The sequence below is a fragment of the Leucoraja erinacea genome, chromosome 5, assembly GCF_028641065.1.
Source record: "Leucoraja erinacea ecotype New England chromosome 5, Leri_hhj_1, whole genome shotgun sequence".
Classification (NCBI taxonomy): domain Eukaryota; kingdom Metazoa; phylum Chordata; class Chondrichthyes; order Rajiformes; family Rajidae; genus Leucoraja; species Leucoraja erinaceus.
In genome coordinates, this window is record NC_073381.1 from 42,568,756 (window position 1) to 42,589,803 (window position 21,048).

Consider the following 21,048-nt stretch of genomic DNA (forward strand, 5'->3'; position numbering starts at 1 on the left):
TAGTCGATGATTCTGATGTATGTGTTTTTATTGTCCAAGTGGTCGAGTGCAGAGTGGAGAGCCAAAAAACATTGCATCACTCATTGATCTATTGTGGCAGCAGGTAAATTGTAGTGGGTCCAGGTTCTAGCTACCGTAGAAGTTAATATGTGTCACAACCAACCTCTCAAAGCATTTCATAACCATGGATGCTAGTGCCACTGCGTGGTAGTGATTAAGGCATATCACCTTACTCTTCCTAGGCACTGGTATTATTGATGCATTTTTAAAGTAGGTAGGAACTTCAGACGCAAGGATGCACAGTGGTGCAGCTGCTAGAGCTGCTGCCTCACAGGGCCAGAGACCAGAGTTCAATCCTGACTTAGGATGTTGTCGGCTTGGAGCTTGCACGTTCTCCCTATGACTGCATGGATTTCCTCGGGATGCACAGCCCTCTTTATTTATTTCCTTCCTCTCCAAGTGTAGATTAACCCTGTCCAGAAATCTTCTCAAATAGCGTTCCTACTACAGAAGACGCTCTGGCCTGGAATTACCTGGCTTAAATAAAGTTACCCAATTATCTGTCTTCCAGTCAATCTAAACTGTAAGCAGCAAAGATTTTAAAAATCTCTGTAGGCCCCGAATGTCTACTCCTTGCCTCCCACAGTAGTCTGGGATTCACTTCATCAGACCATGGGGATTTTCTTACTTTTGTCCGCTGAAGCATCTAATTAGCATGCTCTCCTTATTAAATTATATATCTTATTCTAAAATTTATCATCCTCTTCGCCAAATCCTCCAACTCTAATATCCAATAAAAACATAAAAAATCTCATGTATATCCTCAGGCTTCACACACAGATTGCCACTTTGGCCCCAAATGGGCCTACCATACTCTTTCCCTGGTAACCCTCTTGCCCTTAACATAATCCCTTTGGGATTTAACTTAATATTGTCTGCAGGTGATATGCTGTGCCTCCCGCATTCCTTGTTTAAGTATACAGTTAACCTTCATTATAACAGACCATTGGGGGGCGGAGGAATAAATAAGGTCCGTTACTGCCGATTGTCCACTACAATCGAATAAGGCATTAAAATTGCATAATTAGTAGAAACAAGGAACTCCAGATGCTGGTTAATACACAAAGTGCTGGAGTAACACAGCGGGTCAGGCAGCATCGCTGGAAAACATAGGTAGGAAGCATTGAGTCGAAACCCTTCGTCAGACTCTCAGTCTGGTATCCAGGTGAGTTGAAGGCCCCAGCCTGTTGGTGGCAGCGGGATAGGAGAGGATTGGTGGGGTCATTGGTTCCACCCTGGGTACAGCTGCAAAGGGTCAGCAGCAGGTGCAGCCGAGTTAGCTGTGTGGGCTGGCTACATAGACATAGATACATAAACAATAGGTGCAGGAGTAGGCCATTCGGCCCTTCGAGCCAGCACCGCCATTCAATGTGATCATGGCTGATCATCCACAATCAGTACCCTGTTCCTGCCTTCTCCGCATACCCTTTGATTCCGCTAGCCCCAAGTACCTTATTTCAGGATTCAAGGTCAATGAATGAAATTCTATAGCTACAAAACTCATGAGTGTTATTCATACCAATTATGAATTCCTTCCTAAGCCTGGAAACGCTGGGGTGGTGGTACGGACCAGGGGTGGCATTGGCAGCCCGGCCTGGGAGGTGGTTGCGGGCAGAGGCTAGTGTCAGCACTCTGGCCTAGCAGTGAAGGTTGGTAGGTCCATTTGCAATAATCAAAATCAGTTATAAAAGGTCTGTAATAACGAGGGATTACTGTATTGTTGAAACGTTCTAATCTCTGGTAAAGTTTCCAGTTTTCTAATTTTGCTGTATGTATCTTTTTTTTTTCCTTACTGAACCCACAATATTCTTTGACATTTTTTTACTTGCATTCTTACTTTTCATCCTTAAGTTGCCCCTGTGACCTCACTATTTTAATTTTGAATGTCTTTCACTTGTCAACGGTAGACTTACCTGCAAGTAACTGCCCCAAACTACGTTTGCCAGGACTATTATGATATTGGAATCATCTTTATCCCAATTCAGGACTTCAACTTCCAATCTTTCCCAGGCCCATTTTTATAACTACATTGAAACTTCTGGTCACCATCTCCAAAACATTGTCTTTGGCTCTCCAACATCTGGATTAGCAACTGTCCTCTTCTCTAGTTGGAGGTGCAAAAGGCTCTTGGAGACACACTTTAAAAACTCCACATCCTGTTGGCCATTCACACTGAAATCTGCCCAGTTAATAGTGTTTTCAAAAACTAGATTTAGGACCTTCACTGATTTTTCTTCCTGTAAAATCTGAGTTATAGAACAGTAGTTTGCAATTGTCTCAGGTTGAACAAACAGCTAGAACATGGTTGACATGCTTGAACAAGAAATCGTCTGAAAACCTGTGGTCACATACCATCTGAAATTTCACACTTATTATATTAAGTATGCGAGTACAAAAAATAATATATTATAAAAATCGTTTTTTTCCCCCCCACATAGTTATATAATGCTTATTTCAATGCTATCACGGCAATATCTTAGGACTGCCACAAACAACGATGAAAAAAGCTTTAAGAAATGGAACACATGGGGAAAGTCAGAAAAACGACATGGTAAAATTAAGAACGAGCAACTGTCATTACAAAATATGTTCTCACCTGAAAACTTTTGGAATCCTTGCACCATTTCTCTTAGACATTGCTGTGTTTCTTATATTCCGAACATATTTCAACATCCATGCTCGAAGCTTTGTGAGGCAGCTGTATTCTGACATAACAACTCTTGGCCAAGGATTACAATCAGCTATATCCAAAGCTGCAATGGCTAGAGCTCTACCGATCTGGGAATATAAGTGAAACTCAAAGTTCTTCAATAGCACAAATGATTTATTTTATACAGTAGCCATGGTTCTACCTCATACCCCACACGTCAAATTTATAATTCCCACTCTATTCAAGTAACTAACCAAATGTTCCCTAAATTTAAATGTTCTTGTTTACATGATCCAGCACAGAATAGAGGGCCAGTAAGATTGCATCCACTGTTGATCTGTCGTGGCAGTAGAAAATTGGAGTGGGTCCACTGATATCCACCAGGGATGATTAATTATTTAGTTAATCTATTTAGCCTGAAACGTTGTCTATTTCCTTTGCTCCATAGATGCTGCTGCATCCACTGAGTTTCTCCAGCATTTTTGTGTACCTTTAGTCATACTCATTGTCCTATCTCCTAGATTAAAATACCTAGGGATTTCATCCCTCATGTACTCAAATCCCTCATCTGATCTCATTCCAAAATTAAAGGCAAGCAGCTACAGTATTGTTCCAATGACAGACTGTCCTCACTCTTTACTGTTTTAGAATTCCATCTATTTATCTTACATTCTGATATCTAAGTCAAGGTTACCCACTTTCTTTACATTATGTCTGTCTTAAAGTCAAATTCCTTGGAATATTTGATTATCCTGCATCCAGATTTCTGTTAATTATCATTCCCTATGCAACAATGTGCACAAACCTATGATAAATTATCTACAGCTTCCGACATCCACATGCTGATGTAGGACGCCTTATATACTGTCTATTTTAAGTGGCTGGAATTAGAAGGGAATATATACAATGATACTAGAATAATGTACTTGAATACAAGGGCATTGCCAATGACTTAAAGATAATTAAAAACTAAAATGCTCCTGGTAATCCTGTTGCCCCATTCTACAACGTTAATAATGGGGACATTTTTCACACTCACCCTTGTTATGAAGCAAACTGGATAACTTCTAACAAAATTAAAAGACGGTCTGTCATATGTCCCCGTTAGAACAATGAAATTCTTACTTGCAGTAGCACAACGGAATATGTAAACATTAGCACACTGTAACCAATATAATAAACAAAAAAAAGTATATATGCATATACACACACACATACAAACGCGCGCACATAGGAATAGGAATACTTTATTGTCACATGTGACTAGGCAGAGTGAGATTATTTCCTTGCATACACAATGTATATAAATAGCAGCCACCTACGTTGCTGACAAAGTTACCAAGCACGCCGGCTCCTCCTTTTGTCCCCCCCCTCCACCCCACCACAGCAGTTCCCCCACGCTGGGTCCCTGTTGTCTATTGTCCATGGTTCTTCCCCTCTCCCCTCACGACGGTCCCCCAACACCGGGTCCTCCATTGTTCTTCCCCTCCCCCCTCACGGCAGTCCGCCCATGCCAGGTCCTCCATTGTTCTTCCCCTCCTCCCTCACGGTGGTCCTCCACGCACTCATCGACCGTGGGTATATGTTGCATAAGGAATGATAATTAAGAGAAACCAATGTCCCCAAGTCTATGTAATTCACAGCTTATTTGGAGGTTGTAGTGTTTAATAAGCCCGATGGCTGTAGGGAAGCTATTCCTGAATGTTACAGTTTTCAGGCTCCTGTACCTTCTTCCTGGTGGCAGGGGTGAAATTAGTGTGTTGCCAGGGTGGTGTGGGTCTCTGATGATGCTGGCTGCCTTATTGAGGCAGCGACTCCTGGAAATTCCTTCAATGGTGGGGAGGTCAGAACCAGTGATGAACTGGGCAATGTTCACCACTTTTGGCAGTTTTATTCGCTACTGGCCATTCAAGTTGTTAAACCAGGCAGTAATGCAACCAGTCAATATGCTCTCTACTGTACATCTGTAGAAGTTCAACAGAATCGTCTGACATACCAAATCTCCGCAATCTTCTCAGGATGTGGAGGCGTGGATGACATTTCTTTATAATTGCATCAGTCTGTCGGGTCCAGGAAAGTTCTTCAGAAATATGCACACCAGGAATTTGAAGCTTTTGACTCTCTGCACCATCGTCCCTTCAAAAAAGACAGGTTTGTGGGTCCTCATCTTTGCTCTTCCAAAGTCCACAATCAGTTTCTTAGTCTTACTGACATTGAGAGCCAGATTGTTGTGCTGGCACCATTTGGTCAGATGATCTCATCAACATCTGCAATTCGTCCAACAATGGTGGTGTCATCGGCAAACTTGAAAATGGAGTTTGCACTGTGTTCGGCTACACCGTCGTGAGTATAGAATGAGTAGAGCACAGAAATCAGAAAGCATTTTTATAATTTACCTTTCCAATAACCACAACCTCAAATTCTATTTCACAATATCAAATTCAAAATCAAAGTCTGAAGAAGGGTTTCGGCCCGAAACATTGCCTATTTCCTTCGCTCCATAGATGCTGCTGCACCCGCTGAGTTTCTCCAGCTTTTTTGTGTACCCTCAAATTCTATATCTGCTTGTGGAATTGCAATACCTGCCTTCAATCCACTTTGTCAACACAATCAGTCAACACTAAAGAGTTTTCCCATGTGGGCTGTAAAGTATCAGAAACAAGTGAAATTAAATAAATAACAATTCATTCCAATTGGAAAATATTGTCTATGCCTATTAAGTGGGTCATCTCATTCCCTCAATATTTTTTTTCAAATCCCTTGTGTTTTTTTTTTTTTAATTTGTGTTAATCCCAGCTCTTATTTTAGATTGCATAAGAACATACATCCTTGCTGGAACATCCTCTTGAACTGATCAGGTGGCCTTTAAATGGGAGGAAGCGCCGCTTCAGTCCAGGCCGCTGGCTCCCACATGTTAGATGGGAACCCAATTACAACTGCTCCCAGTTTACTCTCTGTAGCTCCTGTCTCATAATGCTCTAATCTGTTATACCCCATTTAGTACCTTCCCCCCAAGATCCAGTCTTTATCCTCATTGACAACTCTCTTAAAATTTATGGAATGTTGATCTTGTTCCCCAAATACTCTTCCACTGAAACACATGTCACCTGGCCAGGCTTATTTTTAATTCACTTTAAGTCATCGGCGATGCCTTTGCATTCAAGGTCCATTATGGTTCATCCTCGAGGTGGACAGTCCATGTTGTTTCAGGATACTCCGAACAAATTCTGACTAAGCTTTTTGCACAGGGTAAGTTCCAGTCAATATCGAGGAAGTTAAAGTCACCCCCAACAACAATCCTGTTATTGTTGCATATTGCAACGTAATTTATCTATAGACAAATGAAAATAAACATTGTGGCCACAATTCTGCAGTCAGCACATTACAGGAAGGATGTGGAAGGCTTGGAAAGGGTGCAGAAGAGGTTGCCTGGATTAGATGACAATAGCTATAAAGGGAGGTTGGACAAATTTGGATTGTTTTCTCTGGGAATGTCAGATGTTGAGAGGAAAACTGATAGAAAGAATGTAATAATTATGACACACGTAGATAGGGTAAACAGTCAGAACATTTTCCAGGTTGGAGGCTAGAGTGTATAGCTTTTAAGGTAAAAGGGAAAAAATTCAGAGATGTGCAGGGCATGATTATTTTTAATAGGTGCATAATAAATGCATTTCTCTGTATTTCTAAGGGTGGAGGTAGACACGATAGTCAGATTTAAGAAACTTTTACATAGTCAAATGGATATGCAGGGAATGGAGGAGTGTGGATCACATGCAGACAGAGGAGATTAATTTAACCTGACATCATGTTCAACACGGACATTGAGCTGAAGAGTCAGTTTCTGAGCTCTACTGTTCTATGTTGCCTGTACTGAACATGACATACAAAATTAAATGTAATCTTAAAGGATGCCAGAAGTATAACTTCAACTACAATATTCTTAAAATCAAAAACTGCTGAACACTTAAATTGTTACCACATACTTGTTCAAATACTTCTATAGTGTATTTAGGTGGAAAGGAAGGTGCTGGTGGTGGAGTTGCTCGTCCATTGTCATGGCATGCAGAAGGGACTGGATTCACATAGCGGCCTGTATTGTAATTGCATTCCAGGGTATAGCTGCAAAATAGAATGCAAAACTGAAAAATTGACAAATATTCTCGCAGAACTAATATTCAATTTAGTGGTTTTCACTTTTTCACTTTTCAGTTGCCTTTCACACCAGCCATTACAACCACTCTTAAATCTATCATCTAACAACTATCCTTCTATTGGAACCAAGCAAGAAATTATTAAACAGAAAAATAGCATAGAGCACCAGCTGCTATTACAGTATGCATAAACATATGTTGACCATATTCTAATTATAATTTACGGTGGCGCAGCAGTAGAGTTGCTGCCTTACAGCAAATGCAGCGCCGGAGACCCGGGTTCGATCCCGACTACTGATTCTGTCTGTACAGAGTTCGTACGTTCTCACCGTGAACTGTATGGGTTTTCTCCGACAAAAATTGTCCCTAGTGGGTGTTGTATAGTGTTAATGTGCGTGGATCGCTGGTCGGTGCGGACCCGGTGGGCCGAAGGGCCCGTTTCCACACTGTATCTCTAAACTAAACATCTGAATTGGTGTTATTATCTTTCCTTGAACAAAAGCCCAAAACGAAATTCCAATTAACTAATCTTCAAGACTTTAGTGATAATGGTAAGCTTTCAGTGCAGTCCATTATGAAAAGATTGTACAAATATTTGACTTTCAATTAAGAGAGTTTTTTTTTTAAACGTATCAAGAAAACAGAATGTTTTATTGTCATATCAATTTATATTTGGATGGGCTTGCAAATTTTTTTTAATTTTAAGTTCAGGCAATTCTGCTATAATGCATGTTTTCAAATCAAGTGCCAAGAGTGGCTGTCATATGTACGGATAACGGAACTTTGAAATTCTTACTTGCAGCAGCATAACAGGCCTGTAAACACAATACACAGGTAATATATAATTAACAGAAATTCAATCAATCAATAACCACTAATACTAGTGCTAAAAAAGCCTGGTCGTAAGTGTAACCAAAGACCATAGTTCACATTTGAAATTAATGTTGTGCAGTGTTCAAGAGCCTAATGGTTGTTGGGAAGAAGCTATTCTTCCCAGGATGGACTGAGCAGTGTTTACCACTCTTTGTAGTCCCCTTAGTTCCGGGGGCATTCAAATTGGCAATCCAAACCGCAAAGAAACCAGTCAATATGCCCTCTACTGTATATTTGTAGTAGTTCAAGAGAATATTCATCATCATAATGCATCTCCTCAATCTTCCAAGGAAGTTGAGACGTTGATGGGCTTTCTTTATGATTACACCAATATGCTGTGCTCAGGACAGATCTTCAAATGACGTCACGCACTCCAGACGGCTGTGCGTACGCATGTAATCACGCCTGACCTTTGTGGGACCGTCTCGGCTCAATGCGATCACGAGGTCGCGTAATTTGCGTGCCTAGGACACGTAATTGGGACAGGCCCTTAACAGTACCGAGTATAACATGTTTGCAATAAGGTTTTATGCATATCCAAATAATATTTTTATGCAATCCTAATTATGAGGTACATTAAAGATCCTGTCACCTGTGAATAATTCCTATGGCTTTGTAGATTGCCACTCTGCCACTTCCCTCTTTAGACTGTCCATCCCTTTTATCTTTGGCATACATATTTCTCTCAGAAAAGTTACAAGCCGCAAAATCAAAGTGAGCCGAGTTCATGGATATCAATTTGGGAAACATCATATTCTCCACCTGTAGAGACAATAAAAACAGTGTGATTATCAAAAACAAATTCTACCTTATTTAGACTCCAGAGCAAGGAGGAAACAAAAGTAAACAAAATGAGTAGCTTTAAAATACAAACCTTTTACTGACAATTCTGTCAAATAAAAATACTATGGAGTTATTCAGTATCAGGATGTGGACATTTTTTGTAGATAGTATGTTTAATTAGTTGGTCGTACCGCAGGCACAGAAAGAGAAAATGGATGACCATCTGGAAGTGACACCAAGTAGTGCGGTCATTCCACTCTAAAACATGTATACCATATTGGACGTGATGGGGATGGGGGTGGGAAATGGTCTCCCAGCAGCAACAGCCCAGTTTGTGGCACAGCAGGGCTTTCCTAAACAGAAGGGGAGGAATAAGAGTCGGAGGGCATGAGTGCGAGGGGAATCTATAATAAGAGGAAGCAGATAGGGGTTTCTGGGGCCACAAATGAGACTCCAGAATGGTACATTGCTTCCGTGGTGCAAGGGTCTAGGATATTTTGGATTGGCAGCAGGATATTCCAAAGGGTGAGGGTGAACAGACAGCAGACATGGTACATATTGGTACTAATGACATAGATAAGAGGGAAGTGATGGTGCACCATTGTACCCTCTGCAGCTTCCTTTGGCATCTCACCACAAACTCACCATCCGCTGCGTAAAGAAAATGCCTGATGGTTCTCTTTTAAATCTTTCCCCTCTCACCTTAAACCCATGTCCTCTTGATGTGGACTCCTCTACCTTGGGAAAAAGATTGTGTTCATTCGCCTATCTATGTCTATCATTATTTTGTATACCACTGCAAAGTCACTCCTCAGCCTCCCATGCTTGAGGGAAAAAAGTCCCAGCCTATCCCTATAACCAAGCCCTCAAATGCAGGTAACGTCCTGGGGAATCGTCATTGAGTGGATGGCCCAAGAGAAAATGCAGCTGAAGAAAATCACCCTGGAGCTGGAGAATGAGATGATGATGCTGCTAGAACAGAAGAAATAAATTAAACAGGGAAATACCTCAATCTGCAATAGTTAGTCTGCCTGGAACAAGAGAAGTTGGACCTGTACATGGCTTGGAGCACACCCTATAAATTATGGAGCAGAGCCGTGAGAAGCTGGTGCAAGATCTGCCTATAGGAAAAGGGTGAAATACAGGAACATCTGGAATAGGTGCCTTGACGACTGAACAAGAGTGAGTGAGGTCAGTTCAGGCGCATCATGAGATTCAGCAGCACAATGAGGCACTGCTTCATGTGGTCAAAGAAACAGTAGGACTGACAAAGTTGATGGCAAGTATTGAGTTCCAAGCTCACAGCATCAGAGCGTGAGAACGGGATGCTGGCAGATGAAGGAGCAGGTCTCAAGACCTGTTTAATGGCCAGCTATCAAACCCTGTTTGAAGGAAATGGAGGTCGAGCTGACCAAATAGGAATAAAATAGAGTTTCTCACTCAGAAACTATCTCAATCAAACGTGAATCCCAAGTTGCTCTGAAAAATGAATAGAATACCTACGAGGATGTAGATCAACTGCAATGAAAGAAGGAATCCTTACGTTTTGGGCAGGATGAGGAATGAGAGGAGTGGTCCATCAGCAGAAGCAAGAACACAATGAGCTCTGTGCTCACTTTGAAGGTGAGAAAGTGAAGAGATTATCACAATCCAAAGGAGTGAAATAAGGTTTGCTGCTGGATGAAAACAAGATGCAGCAGGTTTTCATCCTCGAAGGTATCAGGGAAGATAATTCTCTCAGAGAAGCTCATCAACACTCTCCAAGAACTTGCCAATGTTTCAATACATAAAGAGCAACTAAGGTGAGATGCCAACAACCAACATGAACAGAACCGAAGCCAAATTAACTTTTATATTGGAGTTGAAGAATTTCCATGCCTGATTTGAAGAGATGAAGAAAGATTTGTACAGCACAGTGGCACAGCTCGTAGAACCGCTGCTTCAAAGCGGCAGAAACGCAGACTCGATCCTGACCTCGGGTGCTACCAATGTGGAGCTGGCATATTCTCCATGTGGCCGCGTAGGTTTCCCGACGGTACTCCGGTTTCCTCCCATATCTGAAAGACGGCGGGTTTGTAGGTTAATTGGCCTCTGTATAATTGCCCCAAGGATACAGGGAGTGGATGCTAAACATGGATACATAGAACTAGCATGAATGGGTGATCGATGGTTAGCGCAGACTCAGTGGGCCAAAGGGCTTGTTTAAGGACCTGTCGAGACATCATGAAGTACGCTCCAAACGCGGAGGAGCTAAACACATAGTTTCATGTAGCGGAAGATGCTTATGACAGCATCTGATGTGACCTGAACAAAGCTCACTATAGGATACAAGAACAACAGTAGACTCAGATAATCTAGAGCAAAATAAATTCTGGACCCAAAACATTTAGTGACTGATGAAGTAAAGGAGAAGTCTGGTCTACTGGTTCATGGTCAGTAGACCAGAATTCACAAATGAAAAAGGGGTGTCAAACAAAAATAACCAGACTTGATTCAAAAGCAAGGTTTCTCAAGTGGAAGAATTTGATATGAAGTCATGCAGGCTGCAACATGCCCAGACAAACGATGATGAATGTCCCTCTCTAACTTGACAATATAAACATGATTGGGCGTTCTAAATATTTGGAAACATCTTTTTAAAACCAGGTACTGCCTATCAGTCAAAGTAATTTGCAGATGAATGGATTGATAAAAAAGTGGAACTTGCACGAATCAAGAACAAAGTTTAAAAAAAACTCCTCCTTCTGGTGCAACAAATTAAATAGTCACAGAGATTTGATGATTTCTCAATAAGTATATGGATTAGTTACAGTCAGAAGGGAATCAAATTCCTACCTTTGGACAATCCTACTTTAATTACAGTCTGACAAATTAGTCACAAAGTGATTCTACTATTAATCATCAGCAAAATGATGGATGTTGGTGTCATCTTTTCAAGAGCAATTATGGACAGGTTAAAAAAAAATTAAGTTAGTGGAAGTATAGAAGATTTTTAAAATATGGCAATGCTGATACAATATTTTCATCTTACCTTTGTGACTTAAGAGTCATAGAGTGATACAGTGTGGAAACAGGCCCTTCGGCCCAACTTGCCCACACCAGTCAACAATGTCCCAGCTACATTAGTCCCACTTGCCTGCACTTGGTCCATATCCTTCCATACCTGTCCTATCCATGTACCTGTCTAACTGTTTCTTAAACAATGGGATAGTCCTAGCCTCAACTACCTCCTCTGGCAGCTTGTTCCATATACCCACCACCCTTTGTGTGAGATAGTTACCCCTCGGATTCCTATTAAATCTTTTCCCCTTCACCTTGAACCTTTGTCCTCTGGTCCTCGATTCCCCTGTTCTGGGCAAAAGACTCTGTGCATCTACCCAATCTGTTCCTCTCATGATTTTGTACACCTATATAAGATCATCCGTCATCCTCTTGCGCTCCATGGAATAGAGACCCAGCCTTCTCAACCTCTCCTTATAGCGCACACCCTCTAGTCCTGGCAATATTCTCGTAAATCTTCTGAACCCTCTCAAGCTTGACAATATCTTTCCTATAACACGGTGCCCAGAACTGAACACAATATTTTAAATGCGGTCTCACCAACATCTTATACAACTACAACCTAACCTCCCAACTACTACTCAATACTTACTCCACCCATTTTCCAATCAAACTGCCCCTCATCTGTATCCACCTATCACTTGCCACACTTTGCCCTGCCTCCATATCTCTTTTCCAGCTTTCACCTCCCCCCCCCCCACCTCCCCACCATTACCAGAATCAGTCTGAAGAAGGATCCCGACCTGGAATGTTGCCTATCCATTCTCTCCACAGATGCTGCCCGGCCCGCTGAGTTATTCCAGCACTCTACACTTAACTAAATCAACTATTAAGCAAGTAATCCAATAAAGTTGATGTTTGTTCGTGTGTACAGTGTCCCATGCGATCATTAAATAATAGGTAATGGATACTAACCTGGTTATTTTCAGATGGAAGACAATTCCCATACATAAAACAGCCACGCTTTGAAGCATGTCCATGCAAGTCCACGTAGTATGCAATCCCACTCTCATGAGGAGGAATGTGTTCAATGTTTTCTGAAGCGTCAGAAGAATCACTTGCTTTCTCGCTGATGGTACCTTCACCATTAGATGAATCGATTTTCCCATTGTGGGAGTCTGGATACTGATGCTTATTATTTTTGCTTTGTATTAATGCATCTAAGTGGTCATGGTCTTTGTAGGTAATGACGCTATCCATTTCACCATTTGTAACATTTTTCAAATTTTTGCTTTTCTCCAATTCTGATAACAAGACCTCAGAGGAAATTGAAGGGTTATTGATGGAATGGTTCAAGTCTTTTGTGCATAAAGGACCATTGGATAACACTGGCGAAAACATTCTCAATTCCCAGTTGTCTGAAGGCACACGATTGTTAACATGATGATAAAGGATGAGTGCACGTGCCGCATAAATTGAAGGGTGCAAATTGAAATCTGGATCCATGTACAACCGATTCAAATTTACACCTCTGGAATCAGTCCTGGTAAATACAAAGCATATCAGATGTAAACAAGAATTTGATGCTGTTAAATTGCTAACTCAAGTCTTTTCCAAATAAAGTACAGGATTAGCCAACATAATTACAGGAAGCGAGTATTGTAGTCAAGTATCAGCAGTTTGCAGCAGTTAAATATTTATAAGCTTACCGATAATGTCCCCTCACTACACCATCAGGATTCAACATGGGTATAAGTTTAAAGACAAACATTCGTCTCAACATTTGAGCACGAAGATCATCAGTTCGCAAAATAAACTCCAGAAAACCATTAAAAACAAAGCTTGAGGGAGTTTCACCAGGATGTACACGACTGCTGAGAAAAAATACCTAAAACAGAAGATACAGTCATTTTGCAATATTCGTCAATTCATTCAAATATGATCCGAATGTAAATAATTTGAAGTATAACCAACTGTCTACAAATATAAAAAAACACCAGAGCAGCGAGTATCTGATCACTTCTGTAAGTTTATAATGCTAATTATAAACATGTCAATCATTCACATTCAATGTACTGTACCTTTAGGGATTGGATATGAGAGATGTTTTATACCCAAAGTAAAGTGAGAGGAATCATAACTATTTTTCAATGAAAATGATTGTAAAATACAAAACAAAATTTGAGTGGGAGAAGATATTTTAAAAAGCACTTGCGTAGACCCAATAATCTTTGTCTTCATACGAAGATTTCCCAGTGTTGCCCACATAAATCAGATCAAATCAAGTGTTAAGACATGGAGATCCTGAAATCTTAATCTCACTGGAAAAGTATGCATCTGCAAGTCTGTCAATCTCAGAATTATGATGCCTCAAGTATGATTAGCACTTGGCAAATATAGCAAATGCAGGTAATTAGAAAATGGACAAGAAGGTAGAAAGCAGAGACTATAAATTTTCTTGTAGAAATAAGGAACTGCAGATGCTGTTGTACAAAAAAAAACAAAGTGCTGGAGTAACTCAGCAGGTCAGGCAGCATCCCTGGGAACATGCATAGATGACATTTTGCACTGGAGCCCTTCTTTAGACTGATTGCGGGCGGATGCAGAAGAGAAAAATTAGGGGGGGTTTGATAGGCAGTTAGGTGGACAAAGGACAGATGAAAAAAGGCACAAGACAAAAGGATTGAAGAATTGTGAAATCGGAGGAAGGAATGTAGGTGGAGGCAAGGTGAGAGGAAGGAAAGAAATAGGTGCGAGTCTACATGGACACCCTTGGGGGGGGGGGGGGGGGGGGGTGGAGAAAAGGGAATGGGGGGGGGGTGCTGACGAGGATATCTAAAATTGGAAAATTCAATGTTTATACCGTCGGGTTATAAACTTATAAGGTGCTGTTCCTTCAGTGTGTATGTGGCATCATGCATTAAAAAGGTTCAAGCTCTAATATTTTGTGCAATTACTTAAATAATCTAGTGCCATAAAATTGATCCTATGACCACAATAATCCGGAGCCAATAAAAGTAGATGGCGCATCATGTACTCATTTAAACGTTGCCTGCTCTGAGGAAGTTTCAATAGAAACAAAACTCTCAGAGGGAAGGGGACTGTAAAGAGGTTAAGGGGAAATTTCACTGAGTTCAAATCATTGAAGACAATAGGGCAAGCAGTACTATTTTCTCTGATTGAATAGGTTGCTGGATGGAAAGCAGTTTTCTAGGTCAGGGAGTTTTAGAAAATTGGTCACATCCATGATAAACTCAAACACATTAGTTGGCCCCAACAGCCTGTTGAAACATTTACACAATTCTTTACCTCGGTGAAACTTGATACCTTCCAGAGAGCAAAGAGATAAACTACATGAACATTAAAAAAAAATTGAGATTAAGTTCTCTCTCCATACTCAAAATGATCAGTTAAGTTAATGACTCTCTCTAACATATGGATCAGTAAATAAAATAAAATATTGCAACAAAAATTAATGTAATCGGTGCAGATTGCTAAATTTCTTGCAATTACTTGAGTTTTGTTATGTGGCAGAATATGAGCCAACAAAATCTTTATAAAATATGTTGTGAGCTTTTTTTACCTGTTTTCGAGAGAATACATGTGGGCGAGAAATGGAATGGTCTGGAAAAAGTTTTACTAGTCTTGGTTCACATTCAACCATCATTCCATGACACGAAGAAATGGTGATGAGATCGATACATCGATTGTCCAGAGAATAACACAGAGGCTCACGGTGATAATAAATAGTATCAGCAGGGCTGAAAAATAAAAATGTTCTAATTACCAGTTGATTGCTTCACAAAAACAAGCCAATAAATTAATGTTAAAGCTACAAAGAACATCAAAGAGACAGGAAAGTAAATATGGTCTTTTAAAATTACTTTTCAAATTACAGAGATGACGATAAAGAGACGATTGGTGATAACTTAAGAAGAACTTCAAATTCTGGTCTGCAACTGATGGTGGCTTTCAAACTCTACACAACAACAGTGCATTAAATACCATTAATAGACACAAAATGCTGGAGTAACTCAGCAGGACAGGCAGCAAGCATCTCTGGATAGAATGAATGGGTGACGTTTCGGGTCAAGACCCTCCTTCAAACTGAGAGTCAGGGGAGAGGGAGAGGCAGAGATAAGGTTCGGAGGGAGGAGGAGAACGTTTTCAAAGTATGCATACCTTGAGGAGATTTTGCAGTGAAGCAGACAAAATCAACTGATGACATGACAACAGATTACAAACTGGCACTTCACTTGTGACTAGTGAAATCACAGCTGATTTATTAAGTAAATGCTCCACATGCCTGTCCTTTCCCCCAAGATCACCTCCAATATATTTTATGGTTAGGGTTAAAAAATGTTTAGTTGCTTATGTTGGAATTTTAGGGCCTTTGAGGTGACTGTCAATGTATTCATCTTGTTTGTATTAGGAACTGCTTGTAACTCTTTATGAAATTCACAGTGTACAGATACATGACAAAAAGGAATTACGTGAATAATGTTTAGAGCAAGATAAAATCCAGTAAAGTCCGATTAAAGATAGTTCGAAGGTTTACAATAAGGTATATAGTTGCTCAGGACTGCTCTCTAGATGTTGGCAGGATGGATCAGTTGCCCAACAGCAGCTGAGAAGAAACAGTCCCTGAACCCGGACGTGTGTGTTTTCACACTTCTACACCTCTTATCTGATGGGAGAAGGGAGAAGAGGGAGTGACCGGGGTACGACTGATCCTTGATTTACGCTGATGGGCTTTCCGAGGCAGCGAGTGGTATAAATGGAGTTAATGGAAGGGAGGTTGGTTTGTGTGATGGTCTGGGCTGCGTCCACAATTCTCTCCACTTCTTGTGGTCTTGGATGGAGCTGTTTTTTTACGGTGCATCTGCAGAAGCTGGAGAGAGTTGCTAAGTGAACTTCCTAAGCCTTCTCAGGAAGTAGAGGCATTGGTGTGCTTTCGTGGCCATTGCTTCGATATAGCTAGTCCAGGCCAAGTTGTTGGTAATATTTACTCCTAGGAACTGACCATCATAACTTCAGCTTGGGGAGTTCTATATTGAATTGTTTAAATTGGTTCCAAAAACAACTGTTATAGTATAACATTCTTTCCACCAGTCTTCAAAAGTTAATGGAGCTAATTTGTTTCCCTCTATTCGTATTAATGCAATATTCCTCAGACTTCTCCAGTTTTACATAAACCAGACTGAACCAGCTCATCTATTTATCCCACTTCAGCTAATCTAAATTTGTAATACATTTGTTACTTGGAATAATTTTACTTGATTTTGACACCCAGTTAAAATAAAGGTCAACAAACTCTACATTGCTGAAAACCTTAATGCCCTGCAGCAACACCAAGAAAAAAGGATTTTAACTGTCAGCAGGATAATTGCTCACACTAAAATAGAGTAATAAGTTATAACAAACTTTTACAATACCAGAATATCGTAAAGTACTTCAAAGCTAATTTTTATTCTGAAATGTACAGTAGTTATATGGTAGTCTGGAATATATGCTAAAATTATTTGAGAGGAACTCTGCATATTGCTGATTTATAAACAAGAATGTTAATACTTAGCCGAGAACAAGGGTGGACAGGAATAAGGGCAGTAATAAGGAAACAAAATGTAAATTCAGAAGAGAAAGAATATAGTAAGGAGAGAATATTGATCCTGGTTTGACCTTCTGTCTTAAAGTTAACCAAGTAATTTTAAATTTAAGGCAGAAGCTACCAACAAATTGAAATCCAAGGCATGGCACTCTTTCCTGTACATCTTAGAAATAGTTTTTTGAGTTTTTATTTTAAATATATAACATTTGTTTTAACTGCTTCTTGATTCAACTTTGTGAAGGTTTCCCAGTTTCTAATGCATACTCGATGTTTGCAGTCTTGCAGACAGCCTGGACATGAACCGATAGAATGCAAGTTCATGACAATGAAAAGCATGCAACAGAATTTTCCAACAGAATCATTTTATTTTCAAGGAAATTATTTGGAAGATTGATTGTGTAAGTTGTCTGTTGAAACTCTAAGATTGCACAGTACCTGCTTAAAGTCAGCCGTTTACAATATTCAAACTTTTCATCCAGCTGCATCAGCATCTCCTGACATTCAGTATACGTGAATGGAAAGCAAAATGCAAAGTAGGTAGTTGCTCCACGACATTCATGAAAGCGATGCATGAAGGTGAGAATAAACTGGTTTTCCACCATCTAAATTGAAAATAAATGGCAGGAAAAAGTAATAACAAACAATTCAAGCTAATACACACATAAAGCGGAAACAAATTGTTGGAAGGAAATATTAGCTTAGACAATAGACAAAAGGTGCAAGAGCAGGCCATTTGGCCCTTCGAGCCAGCACTGCCATTCAATGTGGTCATGGCTGATCATCCCCAATCAGTACCCCGTTCCTGCCTTCTCCCCATATCCCCTGACTCCGCTATTTTTAAGAGCCCTATCTAGCTCTCTCTTGAAAGCATCCAGAGAACCTGCCTCCACCACCCTCCGAGGCAGAGAATTCCACAGAGTCACCACTCTCTGTGAGAAAAAGTATTTCCTCGCCTCCGTTCTAAATGGCCTACTCCTTATTCTTAAACTGTGGCCCCTGGTTCTGGACTCCCCCAACATCGGGAACATGTTTCCTGCCTCTAGTGTGTCCAAGCCCTTAACAATCTTATATGTTTCAATGAGATATCCCCTCATCCTTCTAAACTCCAGAGTGTACAAGCCCAGCTGCTCCATTCTCTCAGCATATGACAGTCCCGCCATCCCGGGAATTAACCTTGTAAACCTACGCTGTACTCCCTCAATAGCAAGAATGTCCTTCCTCAAATTAGGGGACCAAAACTGCACACAATACTCCAGGTGTGATCTCACTAGGGCTCTGTACAACTGCAGAAGGACCTCTTTGCTCCTATATTCGATTCCTCTTGTTATAAAGGCCAACATGCCATTGGCTTTCTTCACTGCCTGCTGTACCTGCATGCTTACTTTCATAGACTGATGTACAAGGACCCCCAGATCCCGTTGTACTTCCCCTTTCCCAACTTGACGCCATTTAGATAGTAATCTGCCTTCCTGTTTTTGCTACCAAAGTGGATAACTTCACATTTATCCGCATTAAACTTCATCTGCCATGCATCTGCCCACTCCCCCACCCTGTCCAAGTCACCCTGCATTCTCTTAGCATCACAATTCACACTGTCACCCAGCTTTGTGTCATCTGCAAATTTGCTAATTTCCATTATATGTGATGAAATATCAGCATCATATGTAATCAATCATGGGCTAGCACTAACAAATTTAGCGACCCAGCTCATCCTTGCAGCTCTAGTCTTGGGTTTGTTTCAAAAATAAATGTTTTATATAAAATAATAAATCAACCAGACACAATTACTTCAGCAATACACAGCGTTGAAGGAACAGGGGCTCAGGCAGCATTTGGGGAATTTCGGGGTGGGACTTTTTCGGACTGATTGGGGTGGGGCAGAAAAAATAAATCTAAAAAATTGATTTAATTAGAAAATGTTAATTCTTCTTGAAGAAATATATTTTTTAAATAGCTTTGAATTTCTGCTGAAATATGAACTTGGTTCCTTCTCACTGACATTGCCTGGCTTGCTGAATATCTCCAGGTTTTCCAACATTGCAATAAAGTGTTCCATTCATTCATCACCTTCTCATCAATTAAAATTAGAAGAGATGGCAATTGTGAATCATTCCTTAGAGCACTAAATTGTTGGACATCGGGCACAGTGGTGCAGCTGGTACAGCCACTGTTTCACAGCGCCAAGACCCGGGTTTAGTTATAGTTACCTAAAATTGGAGAATTCAGTGTTCATATCATTGGGTTGTAAGCAACCTAAGTGAGATATAAGGTGCTGTTCCCCCAGTTTACCTGTGGTCTCACTCTGGCAATAAAGGAGGCACAGGACAGAAAGGTCAGAATGGGAAATGGGAAGCGGAGTTAAAATGGTTAGCAACCGGGAGATCCAGTAGGCCTTGTCGAACCGAGTGCAATTGTTCGGGCGAAAGGGTTCCAGAGGCTTTCCCCTGCAACCACAGGAGAACACCTGTCCCTATACCATCTCCCTCACCACCATTCAGGAACCCTAGCAGTTCTTCTAGGTGAAACAGAAGTTCACATGCACCTTCTCTAATCCCATGCATCTGGTGTTCCTGGCGTGGCCTCCTGTACGTCGTCGAGACCAAGCCCTCATTTCGCCGAACACTTGCGTCAGTTCACCATGGCCTACTGGGTAGAATGAAGTTAATCTGAATGTTTCAAAGCCTAGCCAATTGATCAATTCTGCTGCATTAAATTTGGTCTCAAATTTACACACAACACTCATTCTTGTAAACTACATGTGAAAAAAAGGCAACCCCCTGTGTTCCACTCACACCTCTTTCCTCCCTCCTCCTCCCCTTCCCTTTTTGCATACATTCCTTCCACCAATTTCACAATTTGCAACTCTTCAATCCCTTTGCCTCACACCTTCTGCCTTTTCATATCTGGCCTTTGTCCAAACATGCGCTAATAAACCTCAGGCCCCCTCACCTGTATTAACCCATAACCTGCTGTCACGGTTTGGCCTGCCGCTCTGCTCGTCCAAATTTCTTCCACTCTCACTCCTTCCTCCCCCCCCCCCCCCCCCCCCCCCCCAAAGAGGGGTCCTGACCCAAAAAGTCACCTATCCATAATCTTTGGAGATGCTGCTCGACCCACTGAGTTACTCCAGCACTCTGTCAATGAATTCCTGCTTTAATTTCTCTCCCATTCCTTCACTGCAATCTCTGGGACAAATGCTGGGCCACCTCCTGCTACTCAAAGATATACGATATCACAATGCATCAAGACCATCTCCTTTGATCGCCATAATATTGTCTATCCACTCCTGTGTCAGCTTTTCTGCTGGTGAAACCCAGCATGGTCAACAGCTTGACAATTCTGAGGCACAATGGATGGCTTCAATCCATAAGCCTGAAATAATCCACAATCTTCACTGCATCCTAAAATGTAACTTCTCATGTGCTTGGTGGCATACATTTGGCAGGTTGAATAACGTAAAGTTTTAAAATTCTCATCCTCGATTTCAAATTTCACAAGATCACTACCCCACTTCTATATGCTTCACCAGCCTAGCAACCTCTAAATCTCTGCATTCCTCCCATTCTGGCATGTTCCACATTTCAATTTTAATTATTTCACTGCCGGCAGAGTGGTTGTAACGGTCAAGATCGAGGAACTGCTTTAATAAACTTGATCACAAACTCAAAACATTTCAATGGTATCTGTTAAAACCTGGAATATTTTACAATTACAAAATATCGGTGGATTTTCACATTTTATTTGGGCTGTAGAGAACAATCTATACAACAATTTTCTTTTAAATTTGAAAATTTCCAAAAATGACATGTTGCATCCATGGCAACATACTTGTCACCTGCTGTGCGTGTGTAACTCAAGTCATGGATGCAGTGAATGTAGGTTAGGAGACAAATTTCTGAATGCAAATAAATGCAGTTTGT

General features: G+C 40.8%; 1 protein-coding gene across 4 annotated transcripts in view; it reads right to left on the minus strand.

Moving 5' to 3' along the window:
• The window catches only part of agbl5 (AGBL carboxypeptidase 5), a 77,467-nt gene that overhangs the window by 40,756 nt on the left and 15,663 nt on the right, over positions 1-21,048 (minus strand). For all 4 annotated transcript variants that reach the window (XM_055635434.1, XM_055635432.1, XM_055635433.1 and 1 more), the window contains exons 4-10: positions 17,564-17,730; positions 15,104-15,281; positions 13,230-13,408; positions 12,496-13,063; positions 8,330-8,499; positions 6,697-6,832; positions 2,657-2,838 (exon numbers count right to left, since the gene is read on the minus strand). In XM_055635434.1, the coding sequence (XP_055491409.1) occupies positions 2,657-2,838; positions 6,697-6,832; positions 8,330-8,499; positions 12,496-13,063; positions 13,230-13,408; positions 15,104-15,281; positions 17,564-17,730 (1,580 nt within the window). The remainder of the gene's footprint in view (positions 1-2,656; positions 2,839-6,696; positions 6,833-8,329; positions 8,500-12,495; positions 13,064-13,229; positions 13,409-15,103; positions 15,282-17,563; positions 17,731-21,048) is intronic.